The 24,158-nt window shown below is 36.8% G+C and overlaps 1 protein-coding gene across 2 annotated transcripts in view; it reads right to left on the reverse strand.

Moving 5' to 3' along the window:
- ARHGAP42 (Rho GTPase activating protein 42) overlaps positions 1-24,158 on the reverse strand; it is a 141,365-nt gene that overhangs the window by 58,371 nt on the left and 58,836 nt on the right. The window contains exon 4 of one of the 2 annotated variants that reach the window (XM_015632268.3): positions 8,557-8,628. In XM_015632268.3, coding sequence (XP_015487754.1) covers positions 8,557-8,628 — 72 coding nt within the window. Of the gene's footprint in view, positions 1-3,360; positions 3,466-8,556; positions 8,629-24,158 lie in introns of those variants that run through there. The other variant, XM_033515991.1, reaches the window with a different exon arrangement.

Consider the following 24,158-nt stretch of genomic DNA (forward strand, 5'->3'; position numbering starts at 1 on the left):
AAAAAAGAAAAAAAGAAAAAAAAGGAAACAGTCTGAGGTCAATGTCAGAAGTGATTTTGTTTTGTTTTGAAAGCATCTATTTTTAGAGTCCCTTTTACAACACTGATAAAAGAACACAAATTATCACTTTAGGGTGAAAAGTTATGCCCCCCCAGTGGCATTGTTAAGCTCACCCAGTGCTCTCAGATTACTTCTTGGGGATGCGTATTAAATCTTCTCATCAAGACAAGAATCTCAGACCACCCCTTCTTGGCAATCTCCACATGAACAAATGGCTCTGTGGTGGCTACTATAACCTGACAGGTCCCAAAATAACAAAACTGCTTTATTTGGTGGAAAGATGAAGCTCTTGATGCTCCCATATCTACCAAGACACAATAAAGTTTCAAGCAATGATGTCGACTTCTGTTACAGTACAGAAGAGATACTTCGCAGATACTATAGCCCACATCACTTTGGGATAGAGCTATTTCAGAATTTGCTTTACCAAAAGAAAAGTTGTTAAATTTGTATACTCCCAGGCCCCTGCAGAATCTGATGCATAGATAGAACAAGATACTGGATGATGGGAAACCTATGGCAATATGGCTGATCAAATGATTTTCTATTTAGAGTGGAAAAAGGCAACTCCACGATACATATGGAATAAAGACCCATAGACCCCACATCATCTGAGAAACGTACAAACAATGCTCAAACTGTAATTGTAACTGTAACTATTTCTGTGCTGTTAACTACACCATGAAACAAAGGGAAGCAATGCAGAAGGAGATCTTAGTTTTCTCTCAAACTGCTGAAAACCCTAACACGTAACAGTATAAGATTAACAGATGAATTCATAGCCATGTATAAAACCTCATGACTTAAGCATTAAAAGTTCAGTACAGCTGTGGAACTATACAAAAGCACCCAAAAGCACAATTCTTAAATAGTCCCTGCAGGATAAGAGAACACAGCTGCCTTTGTCAAAACATAATGAATTTGATTGGATAAAGGATGCTAAAACTCAGGATGGAGTCTAATTTTGAACAAGGGGTGGAAGGGCAGGAGACTAGGTGCCTTTGAGCTGATGAATGAAGATTGCTTGTGCAGGGAGCAAAATACCAAACTCCCTACTTCTTCAAGTCCTGTCCTGCTCTGCGCCTGGGCAATTGGCCACTTCCTGTATTTCTCTTACATCCTTCTTGAGACATTCAAAGTCTCATCAACAACCTTGAGACCCATTTTTCAGGTGTGGAACATGATCCTATCCACAGCCTTGCTGTGGCCAAGAGCAAGGCTAGAAAGAACATAACAGGTGAGTAGAGCTGCATTCTGCCAAATCCTCCAAATCCTTGCCCTCAAACATTCACTAAGAAGTTCAGCTCCTCTGTGAGCTGGAAATTAAGTCTGAAGGTCAATGTATTTGTTTGTACTTTTGATCACAGCTCAGGAGTCCAGTAGGATTCTAGCAGCTGTGCAGGGTCAAGATGCAACCTTCCTGAGCCCTTCCCATGACATACACTACAATAGGCTGCAGCAGATTAGCAATAAAAAACCCTTAATTTAATTAGAAGGTTTCTTCCTTCTTTATGTTCTATCGTCCTTTTCCAGTAAAAAGGCTGATACTACATAAGTTTTTATTTTTTTTTATTTTACTAGCTGTAGATTTCTAAAAAATAAATGGTTCTTTTTGTCAAGAAAGGTACACTGCATGGTCATTTAAACAATTCCACCAATTAACACATTTATTCTAAGCCTTAATTCTTAAATGTTATGGTGGAATAGTAAATTATTTTCCAATTTACTACTGGGGACTAATTTATTTATCCTTAATTTATATCTGTTTTCTTTACTATGCAAATTAGAATCTTAATAAACTGCAGAAAAAAAACACAGCTTCAGAAACCAATTTAAGCCAGTGATCCAATTAATCACACTCACTAATAACAGACAGACTGCATTTAACAGAACTTATTAAAACTGATTATGCACATAACATTAACTGTTTTCCTCACAAAACACTTGTAGTTAACAGATTGAAACACCAGTTTTTAATCACTGTGTCCATAGCCTTTTAGCTGGGAGATTTGAGTTTTAATTCTCATTTTTTAAAAGAATACACTAAAAGTGTATTTAGTTACACATTAAAAAAGCTTTTAGGATTGTTGTCCTTTTTTTGTTGTTTCTTTCTGTTAACTTCCTAAAAGTTTATCAGCTTTGAATGAAACAGTAATTGAACTGAAGCAAACTGTAACAAGAAAATAATTTTGTTTCATTTGCATAATGGCAAGAGCTGTCCCAAGAAGACCAGATGCTCATAAAAAACTCTGGGTCCAGGTGCTCAGCCAGTGTTATCTCCCAGTTTAAGGGTTTGGCTCTGCACAGAAGAAAGTAAGACTTTCTTAGATGAAATGTATGCATACTAGGCTCTTCACTACTGTTTTTGAAACTTCTCAAATATTTCACATACACAAGTGTAGAAGAAGCAGTGGCTAATCATATTACCATTACAATTATTTTGTTCATTGCAAATAAATGTCTTTTGCTGTTTGATATTTCTCTACATTTATTTGAATAAATAAGGGAAAATACATTTGATCTATTTTAAAAATAATTTTATAGTATACATTTTCTTTAAATGCAAGTTCTGATTTACTGGTTCTTGCATTTGTTAACACTAGTTTAAGTAAAATATCAGATTAGACAACATATATGGGATTATTTCTCAAATAAAAGTGTTCAAAACCTTGGAATGAAATGCATTTGTAAGCGCAATTAACAACTTTCACAATTCAGAAACTTTAAGCAAAACTTGAGGATTTATGTAAGTAAAATAAAAGCTGAAGAGAATTTGTACTTCTCTACCTACCAGAGATAGATGCTTATTAACCTCAAATACCTAAAGAGATTGCCACAAGTTATTTATCAGTACAGCAGATTTTTTTTATATGCAACTGTTTCATGAACTCAGTTCCTCATGCTCAGTTATTTCATGTTACACTTTATTCCCAATCCTCCAGTCCTCCTCCTCCACCTCAGCAACCTATGACAATACCACCAGATTTTTTCTACCTGGTCATTACCAAAAATAAAACAACAGACTGATCTCAATTTGCCCCATGGGATCTTTTAAGTGGTGACTTCTCTCTAACCAGACAGTCTCTCCCATAAACAAAAATCACTGTTCTTTTCTCATGAGCTAGTTCCTCCTTTAGTATGAGACTGAGCTTCTCATACTAAACCCCATCTAAACTACATTACAATGACTCATGTAGAGTGTTATAAAAGCCTGGCTGAAATAGAAATAGGTTTGATCCTCTCCATTTCCTTGCCTACAGAATAAGTTACCCAAAAAGGTATCAGGTGTCTGGTACTTACCATTATTGAGAAACTGTTGCATTTTAACTCGAAACATTTGACCATCAATAATCCTCTTTGCCTGTCCTCTCTGTGCTTGCTTCCCCTGGCCTCCTCCCTCCATGGTTCAGACTGACACTTAAGCACACCAAATCTAGTGGATGAAAATACCAAGCCTTGAGTGGCAGACACCATTTGTAATGAAACATCTCCTGCCTGCTACAGCAAGGTCACTCATCTTTCTCAGTTAAAGGACAACAAGTGCTAAGATCAGATCAGATATCGAGGAAACTGGCTCACCAAACGGGCATTCAGGTATTTCTACCCATCTTAGATACCTATCTAAAACTGTGCTTTGACAGCTTTCTGACAGACCTCAAAAAATGGAGTGTTTTGTTTGTTTCATGCTACTCAATTTCCAGACAATCCAAATTAAACACAGAGAGAACGTGCTACCTCCTGCATGCCTACATGTGAAGATAGATGTGAGCAAAGATGCAGGAAAATTAATCCCAGCAGTGAGTAAGGATTTGTTTCCCAAGTAGAAAGGAATTCACAACTTTGAATAAATGAATGAAATTAAATAACGATAAAAACTAATCCTCCTGGCCAAAATAAATGATTTTATGAAACAAAGAGATGGAATTGTAAGGAGGAAACAAAACTCTCCTTTTAAGTCTTAAAACCAAAATTGCTACTGTTGTCTTTGATCTGATTTAAGTTGTATTAAAGGTCAATGAACATTGGAACGAATATTGCTAAATACTGTACTCAATGGATAAAAAGAAAGAGGAAGGTTTGGCTTTACTGTCCATAACACATCACACAATGAGCTCACTAGAGTTACCAGCTGGGGCCTCGCAAACCACATTGACCAAATAAGGCAAAGGGATTCGTGCCTGGAATCCTTTCCCAGTTACCTCACCCGGCTTCTGCTCGCCTTGCTACAATAATTGGAGAGGTCATTTTTTTAAACTCAGATGGAGTAAATCAGCAGGCTGTCCAATGCAAAGCTGGGTTTGTGTAGTCTCTGGAGAGAACTCAGCTTTATTTAAACTGAGTGTGTACAGAAAAGGAGTAACTGAAATATGTGCAATAAAAACAGAAGAGCAAGTAGTATAAATCAAGAAGAGCAAGTGATGCAGATTTGTATATTGCTGGTTAGATTACAAACACTAATGCTTTATGGGGAAAGTATCTCAAATTTGTTGAGTACCTTCAGGTTTTTGAAGTGCGTGTGAAGAATTGGTCTTTAATGTTATTCTTGTGATGTTCTAAAAACACTTGAACCTTGCACCCTGAGTCCTTGTATTTAAAATATAGCTTTGTAACATCAACAGGATATATTTTATCCTCCATATTCTTTTTGATTTCTGTTACTATATTTTTGCCTAAACTCATTATAGTTTTGAAGAAAAAATTAAATATTCTCATGCTCTATATTAAAAACATCTGTAGAATATTCATCATGGTAGCAAAAATCTTGTGAACTTATTTATAAGTAAAATAAAACGGTGATTCTCATAACTTATAAAATTTTCCCCTTTTTTCCCTTGGGAGGGTAGGGTTTGCTTGTATTTATCTGCAACTAAACTTTTATCTGGTGTTTCATAAAGGAAAGAAAAAAAAGCCCAGAAATCACTTTTAAGTGCTCTCTCACATAATCTTCCCCCTAGCAAAATCTTACAGTAGTACCTAAAATAATTTCCTGTTTTGTATATTGGTAATGCAACTATCTAAAAAATATTTTTCTTCCACAAAATTTGGAACCACAGTTTAACAGGGTATTAAAATTTATAATGTCAAAGTCCAATTAGAAGACAGAACCCAACACCCAACAGCTGCTTGGATCTCTAGTTACTGCTAACACTGCCAATGCTAAAGGTGTACCAATCTCATGCTTCTATACCCAACCTCTTTAAATGTTTGTCCATAAGATATTATGATGCAAATTAATTGCAAAGTGACAGCTCTAGAAATGTGACATTACTAGCAGTTATACTGTGGAGTTTGCACCATCCACAAAATCACAAAATCAGAGAATATGCAAGTTGGAAGGGACCCAAAAAGATCATCAAGTCCAAATCGGGCCATGCACAGCACCATTCCCAAGAGTAACACCATGTACCCAAGAGTAATTTACAAAGAAGTTGAAGAGCACAGGGCAGAGGATGGAGACCTGTAGAACCCCAGCAATGACAGGTCACCAGTCTGATGCCACCCCACTCATTAAAACCCTTTGTGCTTGACCTGTGAGCCAATTCTCACCTACAGCATGATGTGGTTATTCTGCTGAATGCTGGACATTTTGTCCAGAAGGATCCTGTGACAGCATGGGAAGATTACATCAGCTGGCTTCTTTGATCAGCTGGGTAGGTTAGCTTGTCATTAATGGAAATCAGGTTTGACAATCAGGACTTTCCCCTTGTGAAGCCATGCCAGCTGTCACCAATTGTCTTCCAGGTGTTTTCCAATACCTTCCAGAATAATCTTCTCCATAACTTTACCAGGAAGTCAGACTAACAGGCCTGTGGTTTCTAGGGTGCTCCTTCTTGCACTTGTTGAAAGTTTTTGGCACAACTTTCACCAGCTTCCAGTCAGCTGGGACATCTCCAGTTTCTCTTGCAGAGAACATGTTTGCACAGAAATGTTCTGGGGTTTTGGGCAGGGATGGATGACAGAGAAACAGAAGCAAGTTTGGATTTGATATGAATACTGTTCTACACACTGTTGTAAACTAACACTACAGGATAAAAACAGGTCACACCTGCTGTGGACCTGGTAAAGGTCCACTCAATGGATATGTCTAGAAAAGACCACAAATAAAAAGTGACATTCTCAGTCTTCTGTGAAACCTGCTGCTAAAATCCAAACAACAAGAAAACATCTTTTGTTCCACTATCAGCACAGATCATCCCAGAAGAGTTCAAAGAGACAAATCTCAGTGCAAACCTTCATTAACTGCAGATAAATAACCAGCAAGATCAACTCATTCTGTATTTGTAAGAGCTCATAAATGCTCAAGGGCTGATCCCAGTGAACGAAAATAGGGGTAAGCAATCTGACCATGTTCTCCACTTTACCAATAATGGGTTTCACAAAGACCAAATTTCTACTCTGTTTCATATGGGTCTCATTATTCCTAGATCATACACTGCTATTTTGTAATTACTAGAAAAACAATACTGAGTGTAATTAAGCTCTGACTTGTTTGTGTTGATACCATTTAGTTAAAGGCCAACTGTAATTGCTTCCACTGATAAAAATCAATTCAAAGACAAATGTATCACACTTGGTTATGACGGCATTCTGAATCTCATTTCTGAGTTTGGCAGCTGAACTTCATGTGCAGTGCTAGAAAATACGTTTGTTTGACATTTTATAAAACAATGACCTGGGAGAGCTCTCTTTAGGGTATCCATGTGCCAAGTATCCTGGACTCTCCAAAACACACAGCACTGCATAATAAAGTGCATTAGACACTGGAATAAGAGTTAGGTGAGCCAGGCTTCCTCCTGAACTCATTCTGTATAGTGTAGTATGACCATAGACAAGTCAAAACAACTCTAAGAAGAGGAGCAGATGCCCATATTTTACATGGAAGAGATACAGAAAAGAAACCAGCCATTGTGATAAACCAAACAGGGAGGACTCAACCTGTCCTGTAGCGCCCTGCCTTTAATATCCTTGATGATACAAAAAAGAAAGGACTCATCTCCAATTAGATCATTATGTATGTGTTGACATCTACTGAGTGATATATTCAAAGGAAACCTGAGTGTCTGTATTACAGAGTTCTGCAGAGAGCCCTCTGAACCACCTATGGATTGTCATGCAGCAAGACAGTCAGCGGTATGGTGGGTTGAGCTTTCAAATAGGGTGCTCTGAAGAAGGATATCCCTTAAACTATGAGAATATGAAATGAAACAGTACTACAAAGAACTGGATGACACTACTAAAACCTACCGAAAACTAAAAATAATTTTGTGCTGGGATTAAATTCTGATTTGTGCAGTGTGGTAAATAAACTCCCAGCCCTGCATCTCACAGCAGCATAGGGGTGGGACAAGAGAAGAATGCAGTTGTACACAAAAACATATCAAGTGAAAGGGTAAAGAACACCCACTTCAGAGAAATCTGACCTCAAGTTCACGGTAAAAATTCTTCACAAACATCTACTGAGTTCCTGTGCGGAAGCAGTCCCATGTGTTTGCTACACATTCACAATAGCAGCACAAGAAGCATGAACCTTTGGTGCCTCTTCCCAATAGCTCTGTTCTTCTTCTGAGTTTCTGAGTACAGCACAAGCACAACCTCACCTGCAACATCAGAGAGCTTTTCCTTGTACTCATTTAACCTTACAAATGGAACGTTTCCCAGAAATTTTTATGAGCACTAATATAAGAAGCAAAATGCTTCAGAACTTATGTATTTATGCAGACAGAAGGAACTGTTACTAACCATAACCTCTAACTACCACAGCCTCCATATAGCCCAGAGACTGTGATCACAGCAGTCCCTGATAGTCACTCAAAAATTCAGGATCAGACTGAAAACAGCTCTTCTACACTAACAGTTAATTCTGATGTATTTTCCCCCAATATATCTGATTTCCTGAGCTGACTACTGAACCCTGGTATAGAGAACCTGTGCTGTCTCTCTCACACAGGTATAACACTTAACACCAAAGAACCATATAAAGTTACCAACTGCAGCACTTCCACCATGGGAAAATCCCTGGAGAAAATTAAGATGAATACTCTGGCAAATGAATGTGAACCACTGCACTGCATCAGCCATGTAAAGAGAAGTGGGAAAGCAGAGGCAGAGATCATGCTGTCTTTAACTTGATCTTCTGTCTTTAAACAATGTCCACTTGAGGGACTCATAACCGCTGTTTGAATCCTCCCTGTGGTTCTGGGTTAACCCAAGACACAGCATAATGTAAATGCAGACATCAGAAGATGAACACAATGCCAGATGGTAGGGATGTGCAACAGTAGCAAGAGCTGTGTTCTATGCATATTATCAGTCTTTAAGTTCCATTTCTAAATTGTCTCCTCCTCTGAAGTAAAGAATTTAGTATAATTCACTAACACATTAATGAGGATGGCAGCAAGTCTGTTTGAATACAAAATGCCTGTTTTCAGTCCAGCCTTCAAAACACACTGATAAACTCAAATAAACATGAAATTAAAAACAACCCCAGCCACTTACTTTTGCTGCTCCTATTTGCTCTTTTCGAAACTTCTCCAGCGGTGCTATTAGCACATCATTAGCATTCTGGATCTGCAAAGTTAAACATAAAAGATATCTTCTTAATACAGAGTATTTGCAGAAAGTGGAGTCACTCTAACTCTGCCAATGTGTAAGACTGAAAAACGAATGTCCAAAACATTCTTGTAAGAGCAGAAGGCAAGTAGTTATGTTTTCTTTACACAAAGGCTACAACACAAATGTACACTAGTTTACTATGGAACGTTTTTATGAATAACTAAAGCAATTGCAATGGAGGATGCAGTAATTTTCTCTCCAATATGTAGAAGATTTTCTGGTACTTCCATTTCTTGCATCTTGCCTAAAACAAGAATAGAAAATGAAAACTTTCAGGAACAAGTGTTGGCTGAACAAAGAAGACAAACGCATGAATACGGACAGTGACTAAAATTGTCTGTGTTTATGGAATCCGAAACTTTGACAGCTGAATCTTTTTGGCTATCCCTTTGGAGACCTAGGTACACTGAACAGAAGAAAGTGAGGCAGAGAACTCTAAAAAGATAAGTGGGAACTTAAAAAAAAATACTCTAGATTGGGTTCCTTCACTTTTCTAATTTTTAAACTGATTTGAGATGTCCTGCAGCTATTTTTATCCCTTTAACCTAAACCAGAGTTGGGAATGAAGCACAGTTTTTCCCTCATGGTCTCTGTTTATTTAGTGTAAATCCAGTCCTGGGAACTCCTTCCTGAAACCCATTCCCAGCAGTAATCACCCAAAGTAGTCTGTAGTCATTTGGGACTGGAAACACACATGCAGCAGAATACAAATGGCAGCCAAGCCATCATGCCACTCACCAAGGAAAAGTAGCATAATTTCCCCATGTGCCTTTTAGGAACAGGAAGAATAACCAATTAAATTGACTTTGCTGATGAAAATCAGAGAAACTAAAAATTGTCAGCATATCAGAAATAAAGTACAATAAAACATGTTACAATATTCTATTATACTGACTACAGGCAAAACTCTGGGTTTTCTGCAGAAATAGCTTTTTTTCTCCTCACCAGTACAGTCTTTACCAATACTTATCATTTGGGTTTTGGCAGGTTTAGTGGTCTGGGCAAAGCTAACATGTATCTAAGCCAAATATGAATGAATACAGTTCTTGAAGTTCTTCCATAATAGTAATTGATAAGTTACATTGTCAGTTGAGCATAAAAACTTCCCAAAAGGCTGTAATAAAAACCATATAGAATAAACCCATTGAAATACAAACACACTTTCTTCCCAAAACTAACATTACAATTTGAAAGACCACAGAATCACCACATCTCTTAGCAGGGCAAAGTTTTAGGAGAAGCCGAGACTCTTTGACACCCTTATGAAGTAAAGTCCAAGAAAGCAATGGCAACACTGGAATGCTCAGTGATACCATGATCAAACTGTGCTACATTTAAACACAAAAGTCAGGCACAGAGGATGAGGAGCAATGTTTTCATTGCATCCAACATCCTCCATCAGTTCCACTGGACCAGACTACAGCACTACATTACTCTCCAAGTGGATGCTTCCCAATAATATATAGATTTTTAGCAGATGTACAGCAATCTAACTGGGACTCAACACCTTTTACAAGGGAAAGTGCATGCACTTAGCAAAAGATAATTACAATCTCAAGGATCACTAAAGCAGATTACAACAGCAGTGCAAAACTTAAATGATTTGCCTACTATCAAGCAAAATTGCAGCACATATGCCTGGAAGCAGCAGCTGGAAGATTTGCTATCTTACAGAGCATGTACGTAGCTTTTATCAACAAACAGAGAAATGATTGCTGGAGTCACTGGTATGGGCATGTGGGTGCATTTTTTTTTTCACACCCCAAACTGAGTTTTTCTCTGCCCTTTAGTTTCATTGCTAAGTAAGTCACAGTTCAATTAAGGGAGACATATGTATGTTATTAAGTAGTTACTTCTGATACCAGATGACTACTAGTCCTGTTGCTAGCCATTGCCAGTTAAACTAATCCCATGTGGAGCTGTATGGCCTCTTCCCTGACTCTGTGCTACCATGGTCATACAGCCTCCATGCCACACCAGGAGGCCTCACTGCCTATATTGTCCTCTTGGCAGCATTCAAGTGACTGAAACACAACTCCTAGCCATCTCACTCAAAGCTTCTGCAAAGCAAATGAAAAGGAGAATGAATTCTGCTTCAAACACCATAGAAGAATATATACATAGGAAGCATGTGGAACTGAGAGGATTCATCTGAGAAGGGGCTTTGCTGGGCTGAAGCTCTATGTTATCACTCCCACAGTTATTCATGAAGTGGGAATGGACAGCAGGCATTGCCAGGCTTTTATCTAGATGGGGTCAGTGCCTCTGAGTAGATCTGCTAAACCACATCAACAGAACACATTGCAAGCTCACCCCTGGGCTGAAAGGTTCTACTGGCAAGAGCCCTGTTGTGACAATTCATGTCCCAGCAAAATTGGGAGCTAGGCAAGAAATAGGCTTTGGTTTTTGGGAGGGAGAATGTGGCAGCAATCCCAATCTAAGAAAATCCCAGCAGATGCATTTCAACAGCCACTATTACAGAATGCAGAATGCTCCACTGTGTAAAGACTTCCATCAATTTCCACCAGGTCGTGCCTAGCTTTTGGAAACGGAAAATTATAGAGAAAGAAGAAATCTTGCCTTACATATTCAGTTACTAATTTCCTTTCTTTGTCAATTATTATCACTGCAACTACCTTACAGTTTCATTCTTAAGAGTTAAAAATCAGTATATGCCTCCACTCCCTTTCTGAGACCCCTTTAAAGTAGCAATTCAGCACTCCCACAACCCTTTCTATAGAAATCTGATTGCTTTAGATAATCTGAGATTTTCACTGTGTGGTCCTAATAGAGTACCTTTTTTCCTGCCAAGATGATAATCCCTCTCCTATTCAGTTACTGTGCTAGGTTGAAACCAGGGACACTGGGAACAGGCAAACAATGTTAAAAAGACTGCAACGGTTTTTGTAAACAGCAATTTCAGAAATCCATGTTGTGTTTAAAATATGGATTTTACCCTTCCAAGCTTATTCAGATTAGTCACACCTTTAGAGAAGTTACACTTTCTTGATCTAACAGTTAATGAATGTTACGCAGTTCTAGTGCTCAGCATGGTTAATATGTGGCAGTAAATCAAATTATGTGATTGTTTCTCTTGTTTGGCAAAAGCAACGGTCTTTCTCCAGAAAAAGAAAAAAAAAAAAAGAATGACACAATTTTAATTTACTGACAGTTCATCAGTCTCTTTTTAATTAAGATGCTAGACAAGTATTAGCAGACATAATACAAGAATATTACTTTAACATTTGAGAGAACTACAGTAGATACAGTAATACAGTAATGAAGAAACAGATTTTTCTAAACTAAAAAACTTACTAAGATTTTTCTAAGGTTACTAAGGTTTTTAACTTTGGTATATATAATTTCACTTAGTTATAGTTAACTCTACTTGTTGATAAAAGTACCACTGAAATAAGCATCATTAAAACCACTCAGAGGTTGTAAATATATTTGAAAAAGAAGCACTTAAAAATTCAAAATACTTTTTCCAAGGCAATTTGGGCAACTTATGAGGTGGGTAATTATTTGCATAACTGCAACATTTCAATGCACTCTGACAGCCTGTGAGAAAATATGGTGAAGACACTTAAGTTGTTTTTTCTGATTCATGATCATCCACTTTTCCAACCTACCCTCCTTCTCTCCAGAAGTTAGCTGTGAAATCGAACTTATGCACCAATATTGAGATTAAACTGTGGTTTTTGCACATCACAGAGAAAGTCCACATATATACTTGAAGACTTTTTGGGCTAGAAATTTTTTCAACTTTTTTTTTAATAAAACTTTAAATCATTAGAACAAAGAACTTTAAGTGAATCATAATTATTATACAGTGTTAGAAAAGGAAGAATAAATTTCTTGCAAACATATATGAACATTTCCATTTCTAGATTTTCTTAAATTCAAATTAATTTTTTGAATGCAGTTTTCTGATTTTTCTGAATTTGGGAGAGTGAATGATATAAAGCCTGTACAGCAGCATTCTTCTTCTTTTACTTAAACTGAAAGAGGGTAGATAAAGATTTACATGGAAAGAGGGCAGGTTTAGATTACATATTGGAAAGAAATCCTTACTATGAGGGTGCAGAGACCCTGGCACAGGTTGCCCAGAGAAGTTCTGGATGCCCCATCCCTGGAAGTGTTCAAGGCCAGCTTCGATGGGGCTTTGAGCAACCTGGTCTAGAGAGTTGGATGATCTTTAAGGTCCTGTCCAACCAAGGGTATCAATAATTCTACTTTGGTAGAACTAGTGGATACAAACAGAAATTTACCTAAAAGCATTGATGTAGCTGCTATTTAATTTTCAAATACTAACAATACAGACACAGAAATCTTAAGCCCTGAATTGTTTTGTAGGCTTTTATCTTCACCTTAGTGTCTGCAGTGCTGAACTGCAGTAACAAGAACAGTGAATACCTTTTGAGCTTTGTATTTTCATTTGTAGGGATAAGAACAAGGTAGGTCACAGAAAGAACTGAGTTAACAGACTTCCCAATTGCCAGAAGACAGCAACAACTTGAGGCACATTTGCAGTAACAAAATTAGCAATTATATTAAACTTATCTGAATGACAACAAAACACTTTAACTATGAAAAACTTTTGGGTTTATGGAGTGTTTCCTGGAAAAACATTTTTTGTTTCAAAATCTGCTATGACTACTTTTTTTTTATTACTTTTCCAGAATGACCACACTTAGCACATGGTAAATAGAACTCATTTCCCTGAAATACTGAATGACTTGAAAATTCTGAAAGCTGACAAATACCAATTTTTTTCAAGTCATTATAAGACTTGTAGAAAACACAAATTAAATTCATTCAAAGTGGTCAACAAGTCTCATAGCAAATGAGTAATGCATTTCCAATTTAGAATAATATTTCTCTACTAGACAAAAAGACATAATTTAATTTAAAATCTTTCCTACAATTTCTAACGATTCCTAACATCTGATCAAAGTACCTCTTCTTTCAGTCTGAGGCCTGTATCAACAGCTCCTAATCAATGAAACTTCAAATACAACAGCTGAGACCAAATACAGACAAGCAGGCTTTTGTATAACTTATGGATCAAATTGCATGCTACAAAGAATATAAACATGCCATGATAAAACACTAGTCATGTATTTAAGTGCACAGTTTCTGTTTTAGAAGTTAAAAAATGTAAATATTACACCAAGTTAATATAGAGAATTTCAATGCCTGTAACTACTTGACCTTAGCAAGACAAATATTTTTACAGCTTTGTACAGAAAACTCTATACAGAGAAATCACATACTTAAAAACAAATAATATACTTGAAGTTTATCTTAATATATCTCACCATTTCTTTTTAAAAAAAGAAAGATTACATCAAACAATATCCAAGCTTGTGTTAATTTCCTAATAGCATCACTACCACTGCCACCTAGTTAAAGTAAAGCTGATATTAAAGGAGATTGAGAAGATGACGAAGTTTTAACTACAGATGATTAATAACATAGACTGGATACTTCCATGTACAATGTGCAATGCAGCATTCAGCTTCTTACCAAAACCCAAAGCTGTATCAAATAATATTAATACATTGCCACAAGGGGATGCTTATAAATCACATGCTAGTGAAGGCTGGGATCAAAGAATGGTTTGGGTTGGAAGGGAGCTTAAAGATCATCAGGTTCCACCCCCTGTCATGGCCAGCAATGCTTTCCACTAGATCAGGTTTTTTCACAAGTGTTTTCAATTTTCTATATTGCAAAGTTTATGTTTAAAAAACATTACTGTAGTGTTGAACCTGAAGTGATTGTTTGTTATTATAATAAAAAATGACACAATAGAATATGCACAAAGGCTGCCTTTAGCACAGAAAGGTCAGTCTCCTCATGGAGTCCTCACAAAACATTAGAGAAAGAACAGAGCTCATCTGAAGAACAACTGAAGAATTTCAGGTATTAGGTGTCCTCAGGAGCTTTTTCCTTTTTACTGATTACAGACCAAGCAGATAAAAAAGCAGCCAACCTTAAATAAAATCAGTCTTCTTGAAGAATCTGACTCAGATTTACCATCTGCTTTTAAAACATAACATTGATATTCGAAAAAGTATACACTGATATGTGGTGTAAATATACATAGAAAAATATTATATGTATATATAATATTTTAAAATTAACATTGCAAACATAATTTCAGATCACTGATATTCTGAGTTGGAAGGGAGCCACAAGGATCATCAAATCCAAATCTTAAGAGAATGGCTCATCCAGGGACTGAGCCCACAACCTTGGTGGTATCAGCACCAAGCTCTGACCAACTGAGCCAATCTTCAGCATCTTGTGTATCTTGACTTTGCAATTACTTGGCAGAGGTCTTGGTAAATGAAGGCTTCCTGATATATTTTTTCTATCAGAACATCTAATTACGTGTGAGTGGACAAACTAGATTTGAAAGCTTCATCTTCCAAGTATTTGCCATCAGATTATTTTTTTTCCTGCTTTCAGAAGGATTTACTATTCCAGAAATAGTAAATTACAGAGAAATTAAGTAAGATAGGGGTTTAATCTGAAGAACCCATAGTTCAGAGACAAATAAGGGTCTATCTTTTTATCTCTGTGTCCTCTAATGACAGCATAGTACCTTAATGTTTCAATAGTAACTCCAAGCCCCTTCCCATCAATGCTTCTTTCTATTTCCAGGCTATGGAAAACTGACAAAGTTAGACAAGTACAGATGCTAAATCAATCTCATTCAGCAGTGCTGAAACAGGTATGTAATCAAAGCTTCTCATCTGATCTAGGCTATTTTTTCTGTCAAAATCCAAATTAGTCATTGCATATCACTTCTGTTTGAGACGGAACATCATTCAGCCTCAGAAATAACCATTCTGCTGTCCATCCCCTGGCAGCATGCTCCCTCCACTACTCACACTTTCTGTCATTCACAGAATGACAGAATATTCTGTCTTCTGGTGTTAAGACACCAGATTCACCAGTTAACTCTGGAATGTGGCAGCTAATTGGTGTCTGACAGAGATAGGGCTCATACAGGGAGCTCACTGAAGCTGAGCATGGAAACCAACAGAAGAAACTGAATCATCAGAAACTAAAAGCTCCTACCGTCTGACTCTAGTCACCCAGGGCTGCTCCAGAATCATCTTATGCTACCCACTGGCAATCTTTTATAGAAGAACACCAGAAATTCCCAAGGGAACAAATCTTTAACAGAGCTATACAAGATGCAGTGTGTCATACAAATGACTTCAAGCATCTCACAATTATTTTTCTTAGTGGTTTGTTCATCTCTTCATGAACAGCTACCATAACAATTCTCAATGACTGCAAGACTGGACTCTATATATATTGCTCAGTGGGTAATAAGACATGTAAGGAAGGGTAAAAACAAACTTATATGAGAATACTTGCATCATGAATTTACAGCAGGAAGTTTCAAATGTGTCTCAATAGTTCTTGTTTTGCATAATAAATTAGTTCATTGATAACTGAACTTATCATTGCAGGCAAAATAAAGTAAAGGTTTAACAACATTTCCATAAAGGCAACAACATTTCCATACATTAAAAGTTTTTAAAGATGCAAAAATGGTGTTTGGCATATTTAGATAAAGTATATTATAAACACGCTCATTTAATATTTCTTTTTAATGCTACTTCGGTTTAATTATCTTGTTCACCTAATGTATTCATCGCCTGTTATTTCTCTGGAGGGAAAAGCTTAATATTCACTCCATCTGTTTTAAATTCCCCATTTGAGAATTTGCATTAAGCTTAATACATTTTTCTTGCCTTATGAAGAGAAAATATCATTATATTTAAACTCCCAGAACTATTGTTATTTTACAGCAGATAAGTTTTAATGTTTGTGTGCTAATCTGTTTTGGTCATAAACACAAGATTTTTGGGCATTGTCGGACCACTAATACTTGAAGCATGACTTTAAACAGCACCAAGAAGAAGATACTCAATTCCTACCATTTGTATGTGGACAGATATTGCACTTATAATCATCCTCCACTAAATGGCTCAGTTTGGCAAACCAAACGTACTTTATATTTTAAAAGCTGATGCACAAATTTTCCTGCTGAGTTAAGAAAGTGCACCAGACCTATATTATCAATCACTCCAAGTAGGAGTAAAGTCAGAGGCTACAAACATGTCCCATGCCCAGTGAAAAAACTGCCTCTGATAACATCTAGAGGCAATAAGATGTCTAATATATTTTATGGACAGCCTTAAAAATTATTTACAGCATATAATACAATGTCATCTGCCTACAGAAAGCAGATTTGTTTGAGGAGGAATATTAGATGCCTTTCAAGCACTGGGAACTGCTAAAATGAAATTGCTCAAATATCATTATGCTAATTCTGGTTTACATTTTCAAGATGCACAAAACAAAAGCTTAAGAAAAAAAATGGATTACTGAAAACAGTCACATTCTACATGTATGCTTTACCTAAAAATTCAGATTTTCTCCTTTCTCATAATTCTTTATTTTACTTCAAATCTCAAAAGACTACTATATTTAATTTTCTTTAGGTAGGTGAATGAAGAAACAAATTAAATACCTCAATTATTTGACCCAAATAAGATCAAGCTGTCATATTTGACAGGCTTTTACAAACTTAGATTACAATAGGAAAACCATGTGATGCTAAACTTAAAAAATGCCTTTAAATTTTTACTAGACATTTAAAATATATATTTTTTTAAATAAAATAATCACACTGAAAATTTACATTTATAGCATCTTTGAAAATAAGAGAGTACATAAAAAATTGCAATGCTTTTAGATGCCATGGTCCACAAATAATACCAATGTAAATGCAAAAAGCTTTCTGGAAAAGTAACATGAAGTATTCACAAGGCAATCATGAAAATGGAGAAATGAAAAACAGCAGTTGATAAGAGAAATAAAAAAGTGTGCTAGTATTTCATAATAGTGTCAAGAAATTGAGTGCCAGAGGTCAGTATCAAGACAAAAAAATCCAGCTGAATTATTAAAAGGCCTGGCTTGTTTTATAACCATTAATAAAAACACACTAGTTGCATGTTTTAAATTGAAGGAAATGAGATCTTAGATATTAAAGCATTCAGAGCAAGCAGGTAACTTGTCTGTCATCTTCCACTCACAGCATACAAAATGGCAAAGGAGTCCTGTTTGTTGAATCATTTAATAGTCCCCAGAAGAAACATCTGTGTACAAAAGGGGCCCAAACAATCGCAGAAAAGTTACTCTTTATAACGTAGTTGATGTGGTAAGAGTAAAAATTCAAATATAATATCATTAAAAAAAAATTAATTTAAAATTTTAACTTCTGCCCTTCCCCTTGGTAGCCTGAATAAAATAACAAAAGTAATTCCACAGCTCTTCTCATGTGTCAAGACTCTACTCCAAATGTCAAACTCTTTATCAAGTATTACAAGTACTGAATAAAGATGCAAATAAAGATGCTGTAAATTAGACTTCATGGGGAAATTAAGATGCAAAGAACAATACCAAGGGAATTGTCCAGACATGGGTTTAACAATGCTGCTCCTGCCCTCCCACAGTAACTTTTAACAAAATTGACTTCGTTCCTCTCACAATGTACCCTGCCAAGAAATGGATTTGAATAAAAGGTCCTCATTAGCAATAAAGTTTGGAGGGAAGTGCTGCTTGAAATTTGCTTTCCTGAAGTGCGTGCAAGGAAAAGGACTTGGCTGAATTACTATCAGTGTCTGCACAAGCCAGTCCCAGCCTGCTAGTCCTGCTGTGTCAGCTGCTGCTCCCCGCTACTTCAACAGCAACAGAGGAATAAACTTGTAGTATCCATGCATGTATCACCCTGATAGTGAAGCTCAGGATGTCATCCTTCTCTACCAACTGTGGAGCTCACAGTGACTTCAGACCTTCTCAACTCGTAGCAAGGCTCTGCAATGTGCTCTGGGAGATAATATGTGAAAACTGACAGAATTATCCAAGGAGGATTAATGCTCAAATCCTTTTTACCCTGTTAGCTTCTGACCAAAATTTAAGGTTTTGGTGATTCTTAAGTGCAGTGGTTATGTGCCGGAAAGTATCAGAATTATTCATCTCAGAAAACTCTGCTGGTATTGAGAGGATTATAACCTTTATGACAGCATAAAACATTTAAGTTTTACTACTGGCAGCACCACTAAACCAATCTGAAAACAAAGTATGTCATATCTCAAGCAACTTATGGATCAACACAATTGTAAACTAAATTCCTGTAACATTACCTTTATTAAGCAATCTTAAATTCATGTTTTCAGGCCACAGCTGCACATCTAAAATGGAGTGGCTAGATCAATTTTAAGAAACTTCCATTATAGCACAGTTCTAAACACTGAAGTTTGAACATGACAAGCTACAGTCCCAGCTCCATGATTTAGTAATCTTTAACAGCTGGAGGGTTCATAGAGTATGGACTACCCTTTTTGCAAATAACATAGCACTGTGTGCTAGAGGTAAAAAGCAGAACTCAAGATTCCTTGCATTCAAAACTCAAACCAAAACTGGGACAACTGAATTCATAATGTAAATACCAAATGTGCCTCAGCAGTGCCTACTGAAGCACTTGCCGTCACTCCTTCAGCCCAACTACAAAGAGTCAGTCTCAATAACTTGAAGGGCAAAATGTTTAAATCTGATCAATTGGGAGGAGGGACTCCAATACTGTTACATTTAATACACAGAAGACAGAGATCATTGGAAACAGAGAAAACTTAGCTAACCCGAAGGTAAAGTACATTTACAATCAGACTCTAAGATGTTTTGATCCACTAGAAAACTCCCACATTAATATAGTTTCAAAAATTCCTGTCCTAGGTATTGACAATAAAAGTCCTAAGACAATGTCATAAGAAGTGCCTCATCTTCAGTGTGTTCAGAAACTGGAAGCCCAAAGGCATCAACTGATTCTTCTTCACTCATTTCCTTGATGTGTGCATTTAAGCAGACTGACTTACTCTAATGCAATGCTATCCATTACCAAGCACATTTTCCTGAGCAGGCACTGAGCACTATGACACCCAGCAAATTCCCAAGAGGGCAGGAGCAGTGGGTAGATGCTACAGAGAACCTGGTTGTTTATGAGTATCCACACCCTCCAGGCACTGACCACTGTAAGGCAAAATGCAAGTGCAGAAACACTGTACATTAAGGCACATGCACTGCTATTTTTCATTTATGTGAAAAATTAGATCTACAGGAGTTTTTAATGGATTAGGAGGAAACAGTGGCCAGTAAGTTAAAAAGGAAAGGGGAAAGACCCAACTGACTTTTACATCTTGTAATTTATTGTAAAAGCCCGCTGGAAGATAATGTATTGGGACAAATTTGCTGCACCTTGGCTCCATTTTTCTACCTCCTCCTGTGCTTTCATTTCTTTTCAGGATATGCCAGTGCTTTGTTTTCCCTCAAAATCCTTTCACATAACAAAGACCATGCATGCCACCTACTCTTTCATTGCACAAGGACACACTTCAAAGACCTGATTTCTCTGTGTCCCATATTCCTGGTTTTTCCTCCACTGGGCAAGAGCTCAGTGGGGTTTCTCTCGCTCCTAGCACTAAGAACTTGAGCTGGATACTGTTATGTGCCCCTTCCGCCCTCTCTCACCTATAGCCTCTCCTGTCTCTTAGACTTGCTGCTTAGTTGCATCAGCAAATTTTCTACATAGATGGGAACATTTTATGAAGTGTTAAAGAATGCATGTAACTTTTTCTGATACAGGCACAATCACAAAGATGATTGAAGCTAGAGGTTTCCTCCTTTTGGAGGAAAAACCAACCTGGTAATAAATGAAAGGGAAAAAAACCCAAAATAACCAACCAACCAACCAACCAACCCCCACAAAAACAAATGAAAACAAGGGGGTTTTGCCCCCTTTTTCTCTAGCAAACCCCTGAAAATATTTAGAAGACATAAATCAGCAGTGGATATAGTCATGATAGCTAATCATCCAGTAAGAGACACCATTTTTTTTCACAGCTTATTCCATGGACTGTAACTCAGCAAAAACAGTAAAAGATAACGATACCACAAACACAACCACACTGAAGGAAAAACAGTTCAGTAGTGTACTTGCAAGTCTGGGCATTTATCTTTTTAACACTACCATTAGTACAAACAGTGCATGTGTCTTGACTAGGCTGACAGTTCAAATCATACTGAAAGAAAAAGAGCTTGAGAATGTAGTTTCAGATAGGCAGAAGAAATGTTCTCTGGTTTTACCCCCCTTGATGGCTTTCCAAACAAACCAAAAAATTTCTCAGCTTGAAAGTTTACATTACATATTATCAAGTGGGAAATGGCTACATAAACACAGGAAACAGCATAATTGGAGCACAGAACTAATTAAGAAAAAAACTGATCCAGAATTCAAAAATACCACACTTCACAACATTTTTCATACTACATTATTCTATTGAGTATTCTGGTAGATGTAGATATGTTAGGATATTACAAGTATCCTTACCTTTTTAAACAGTGACCACATGAAACATTCTTTTCCACTAAGAATGAGTAAACAAAGCAAAACCAAATCTTCTTCTATAAGGGGGAAATTTCCAATTTAAGGAGTGCAGAAGTGAAGAATCCCTGCTTTTGTGGAGAGCTGCACCACTTTTTAAACTTTTTTGTTCAATGCATTAACATTTACAGAAATTATCTGATTAAGATAAATCCTAGCAAATAAGCAAAAAGCTTTACTCTACAAAAAGCTTATTTTAAACCTTCTAAGACGTTTTTAATTTGCCTGTTAGACCTACTTAACAGTTACCCCAAATCAGTTCCGTATGTTTATTACTTTGTCTCTTTGCTTTTCCAAATCCTGATCTGTAAGTTTTGCAGCCAGGCCTGTTTCCCTCACTGTGCAGATGTCAACAAAGCTCTCCAGAGTGGAGTGAATGTTTCCTGAATAGGCCTCCTTGTGAGGTCCATTAGGATGTGAAGGGAAAGTTGGAAATCAAGAAAAGAATAAATAAACATTTAACTAATCAAAGTAAGAATTTTCTAACTTACCCTGAAAAGTAAAACCAATGTTATTTAATTAGTACAGATTATTCCTTATGGGATGTTGAGCTGCCAGGCTCATCACAACATTTATTTTGAAAAGCTTCATTTGTCAGAAATCTTGAAACTGCCTTTAAATATTCTTTCCTTAAAAAACCAGAAAGTCAAGAGTGCAGAATCCTTCTTCTGATACCAAAGCTGCACACATTAAAGCAGATAGACAAGCTGTTCTTTAGTGACAGACTTCTTAAAAGATCAAGGGTGTGATTGCCTGGATGTCATAAGCAACAACTTCTCAGTCTGAAGTAGGAACAAACACCTCAAAATTTAAAGTTTGAAACAAACAAATAAACAAAGTGGAAGTTTAGCAGTGAGATATAAAAATAAGCAAATGGCTAACCAATAAGGAAGCCAAGATGTCGGCAGGAATGTTTACTGCAGCTAGGATTTTCTTTTAAATTTTTCATACTGCATAATCTGTCAGAGAATATCAATAAATTTTTCAAATTGCCAGAAATGGTTATATTTGACATAGTGGCTCTGATTTTCTGCAAACAAATAAGCAATAAAAATGGCCAGCTACAGAACTCTTCATAGAAATTTAGGTTCCTAAATATGGAAATCAATCTATTTAGAGCCTCTCACAAAATGCTCTTGGGACAAAAGTCGTGGGTGAGGATGGTACTCTTAAATTCAACCAGAAAAGCAGATTCGTTAGATTTTGTCCAACTTCTGCCTGTTTCCCATTTTCCCCATAATCCCTACCTCAAAAAAGAGTGAGTAAGTCTTTTTGATAAATACAGCATACTCTCAGCCCATTACCATGATGGCCACCTTTGAGATAACTTACTGAAAAGTACTCAATGACAATCTGATTAACCATGCTCCAGACTAAGAGGGATGCATGGTCACTGAGCAGTACAAAATACTTACTATGTTTCTACATTGCATTTTTCAACACTTGGCCTAATCTCAGCTTTGTGCTTTAGACGTTTTCCTTGGCAAAGTCTGTTTTCCTCAGCAAAGTATTTCACAATGCAGCTCATCATGAGGAAGTTTCCCCGATGTTCAGCCTAAATTCTCTCCCAAATTCTTCCTGTCAGATGATTGTCTCTTAGCTAGATGATGTAAGCAGCATTCACACTTCCCAGACAAAGAAATAAAAGTTTCAAATCAGAGTGAGAGCTTGAGAAGGTGAACAGTTCAAACTGAAAGGGGTTTTAAGCATTGATCTACCTACTTACTCTTTTAGCAATCAAAGCAATCACTTCCATGTGAAGAAAAAATGCCTTATCTGTGGCTAAATGATGGCTATGGGGACTAAGCAACAGTGTAAGCAGTCACATAATACCTGTCTGCTGCTCTTAGTGAAGGTGAGAATTCAAGCAGCCAGGCCAAGTTGTGCAGGTTTATGTCTGGCTGCACTATTTGTGACCATTATGTGCTGCCTTCCAGTATGAAAATTAATTTGCACCTTCACAGACACTGTAAGTCTTCACAGGTCAATGCCACTAACTGCACAAGTGGGGTTAACAGGTCTACTATCTTTTACTATTAGGAATCACTTTGCATTATATTGCACAGCTGCTGTGAAATAAAACACTGAGAAAGGAGGTCTGACAGTTCAGTGCTTTGCTTCTGTGACATGTTCATAGCTTGGATACTGCCACAGTTCTTCTATGTGCTATTTGTTAACCTCTTCCGTACCAACAAAATCAATCCCCAAAAAGCATTGTTAAAAAAGAATAACAAGAAGAAGTTGGTGCTGAGGAAATTAGCTATTCAAAGAGATTAATGTAATTAGAAGTTGTATTTTACTTTAACAACTACTTCGTGAATGGATACACCCAGGCACAAAGCCAAAATCAGCTTAGCTGTTTGTAATGGTACTATGCCCAGTAACTGTTAATGTTGAAACTGGAAGTATGTATCCTTTCAGGAAACAAAAACATGCCTATGAACATTTAAGATATATTCTGAAGAAACGTAGGTTAGCCACAGATGCAAACTACTCAGAGGTAAGGGAACTTTTATAGATATAGGATACATAGTAAACCTTTCCATTTCTCCATACTATTGGCATACAAAGTTTTACTGGTAGCTGAGACACTAAAGAACCTTCAGATGTTATTTAAGGCTCAAATGTGGAACACTTATAAATTAGAAGGTTCTGACAGTTGTCAGTAGTCAAAATTCTAAATGAGTATGTTTGGAACAACACACAAAATTAAGAAAGGAACACAGGACATGGCATAACACAGGGCATGACAAGATATTTAGAGCAAAAGCTCTAGAAATACTATCAGATTCAGGTTTTTTAGCCTTTTTTTTCTTCTCTCAGGGAAATACAACTAACAAAATAAGTCAACTTAGAAAGCTCTCGTCTAGTTTGTAAACAACTCTCAATATAGTGTAATAGGCAGCTTAGGGGAGAGAAAGGGCTAGCCTGGTTTCTTTAAATTGTGACTCTACTAAAA

This window comes from Parus major, chromosome 1 (genome assembly GCF_001522545.3).
Source record: "Parus major isolate Abel chromosome 1, Parus_major1.1, whole genome shotgun sequence".
Classification (NCBI taxonomy): domain Eukaryota; kingdom Metazoa; phylum Chordata; class Aves; order Passeriformes; family Paridae; genus Parus; species Parus major.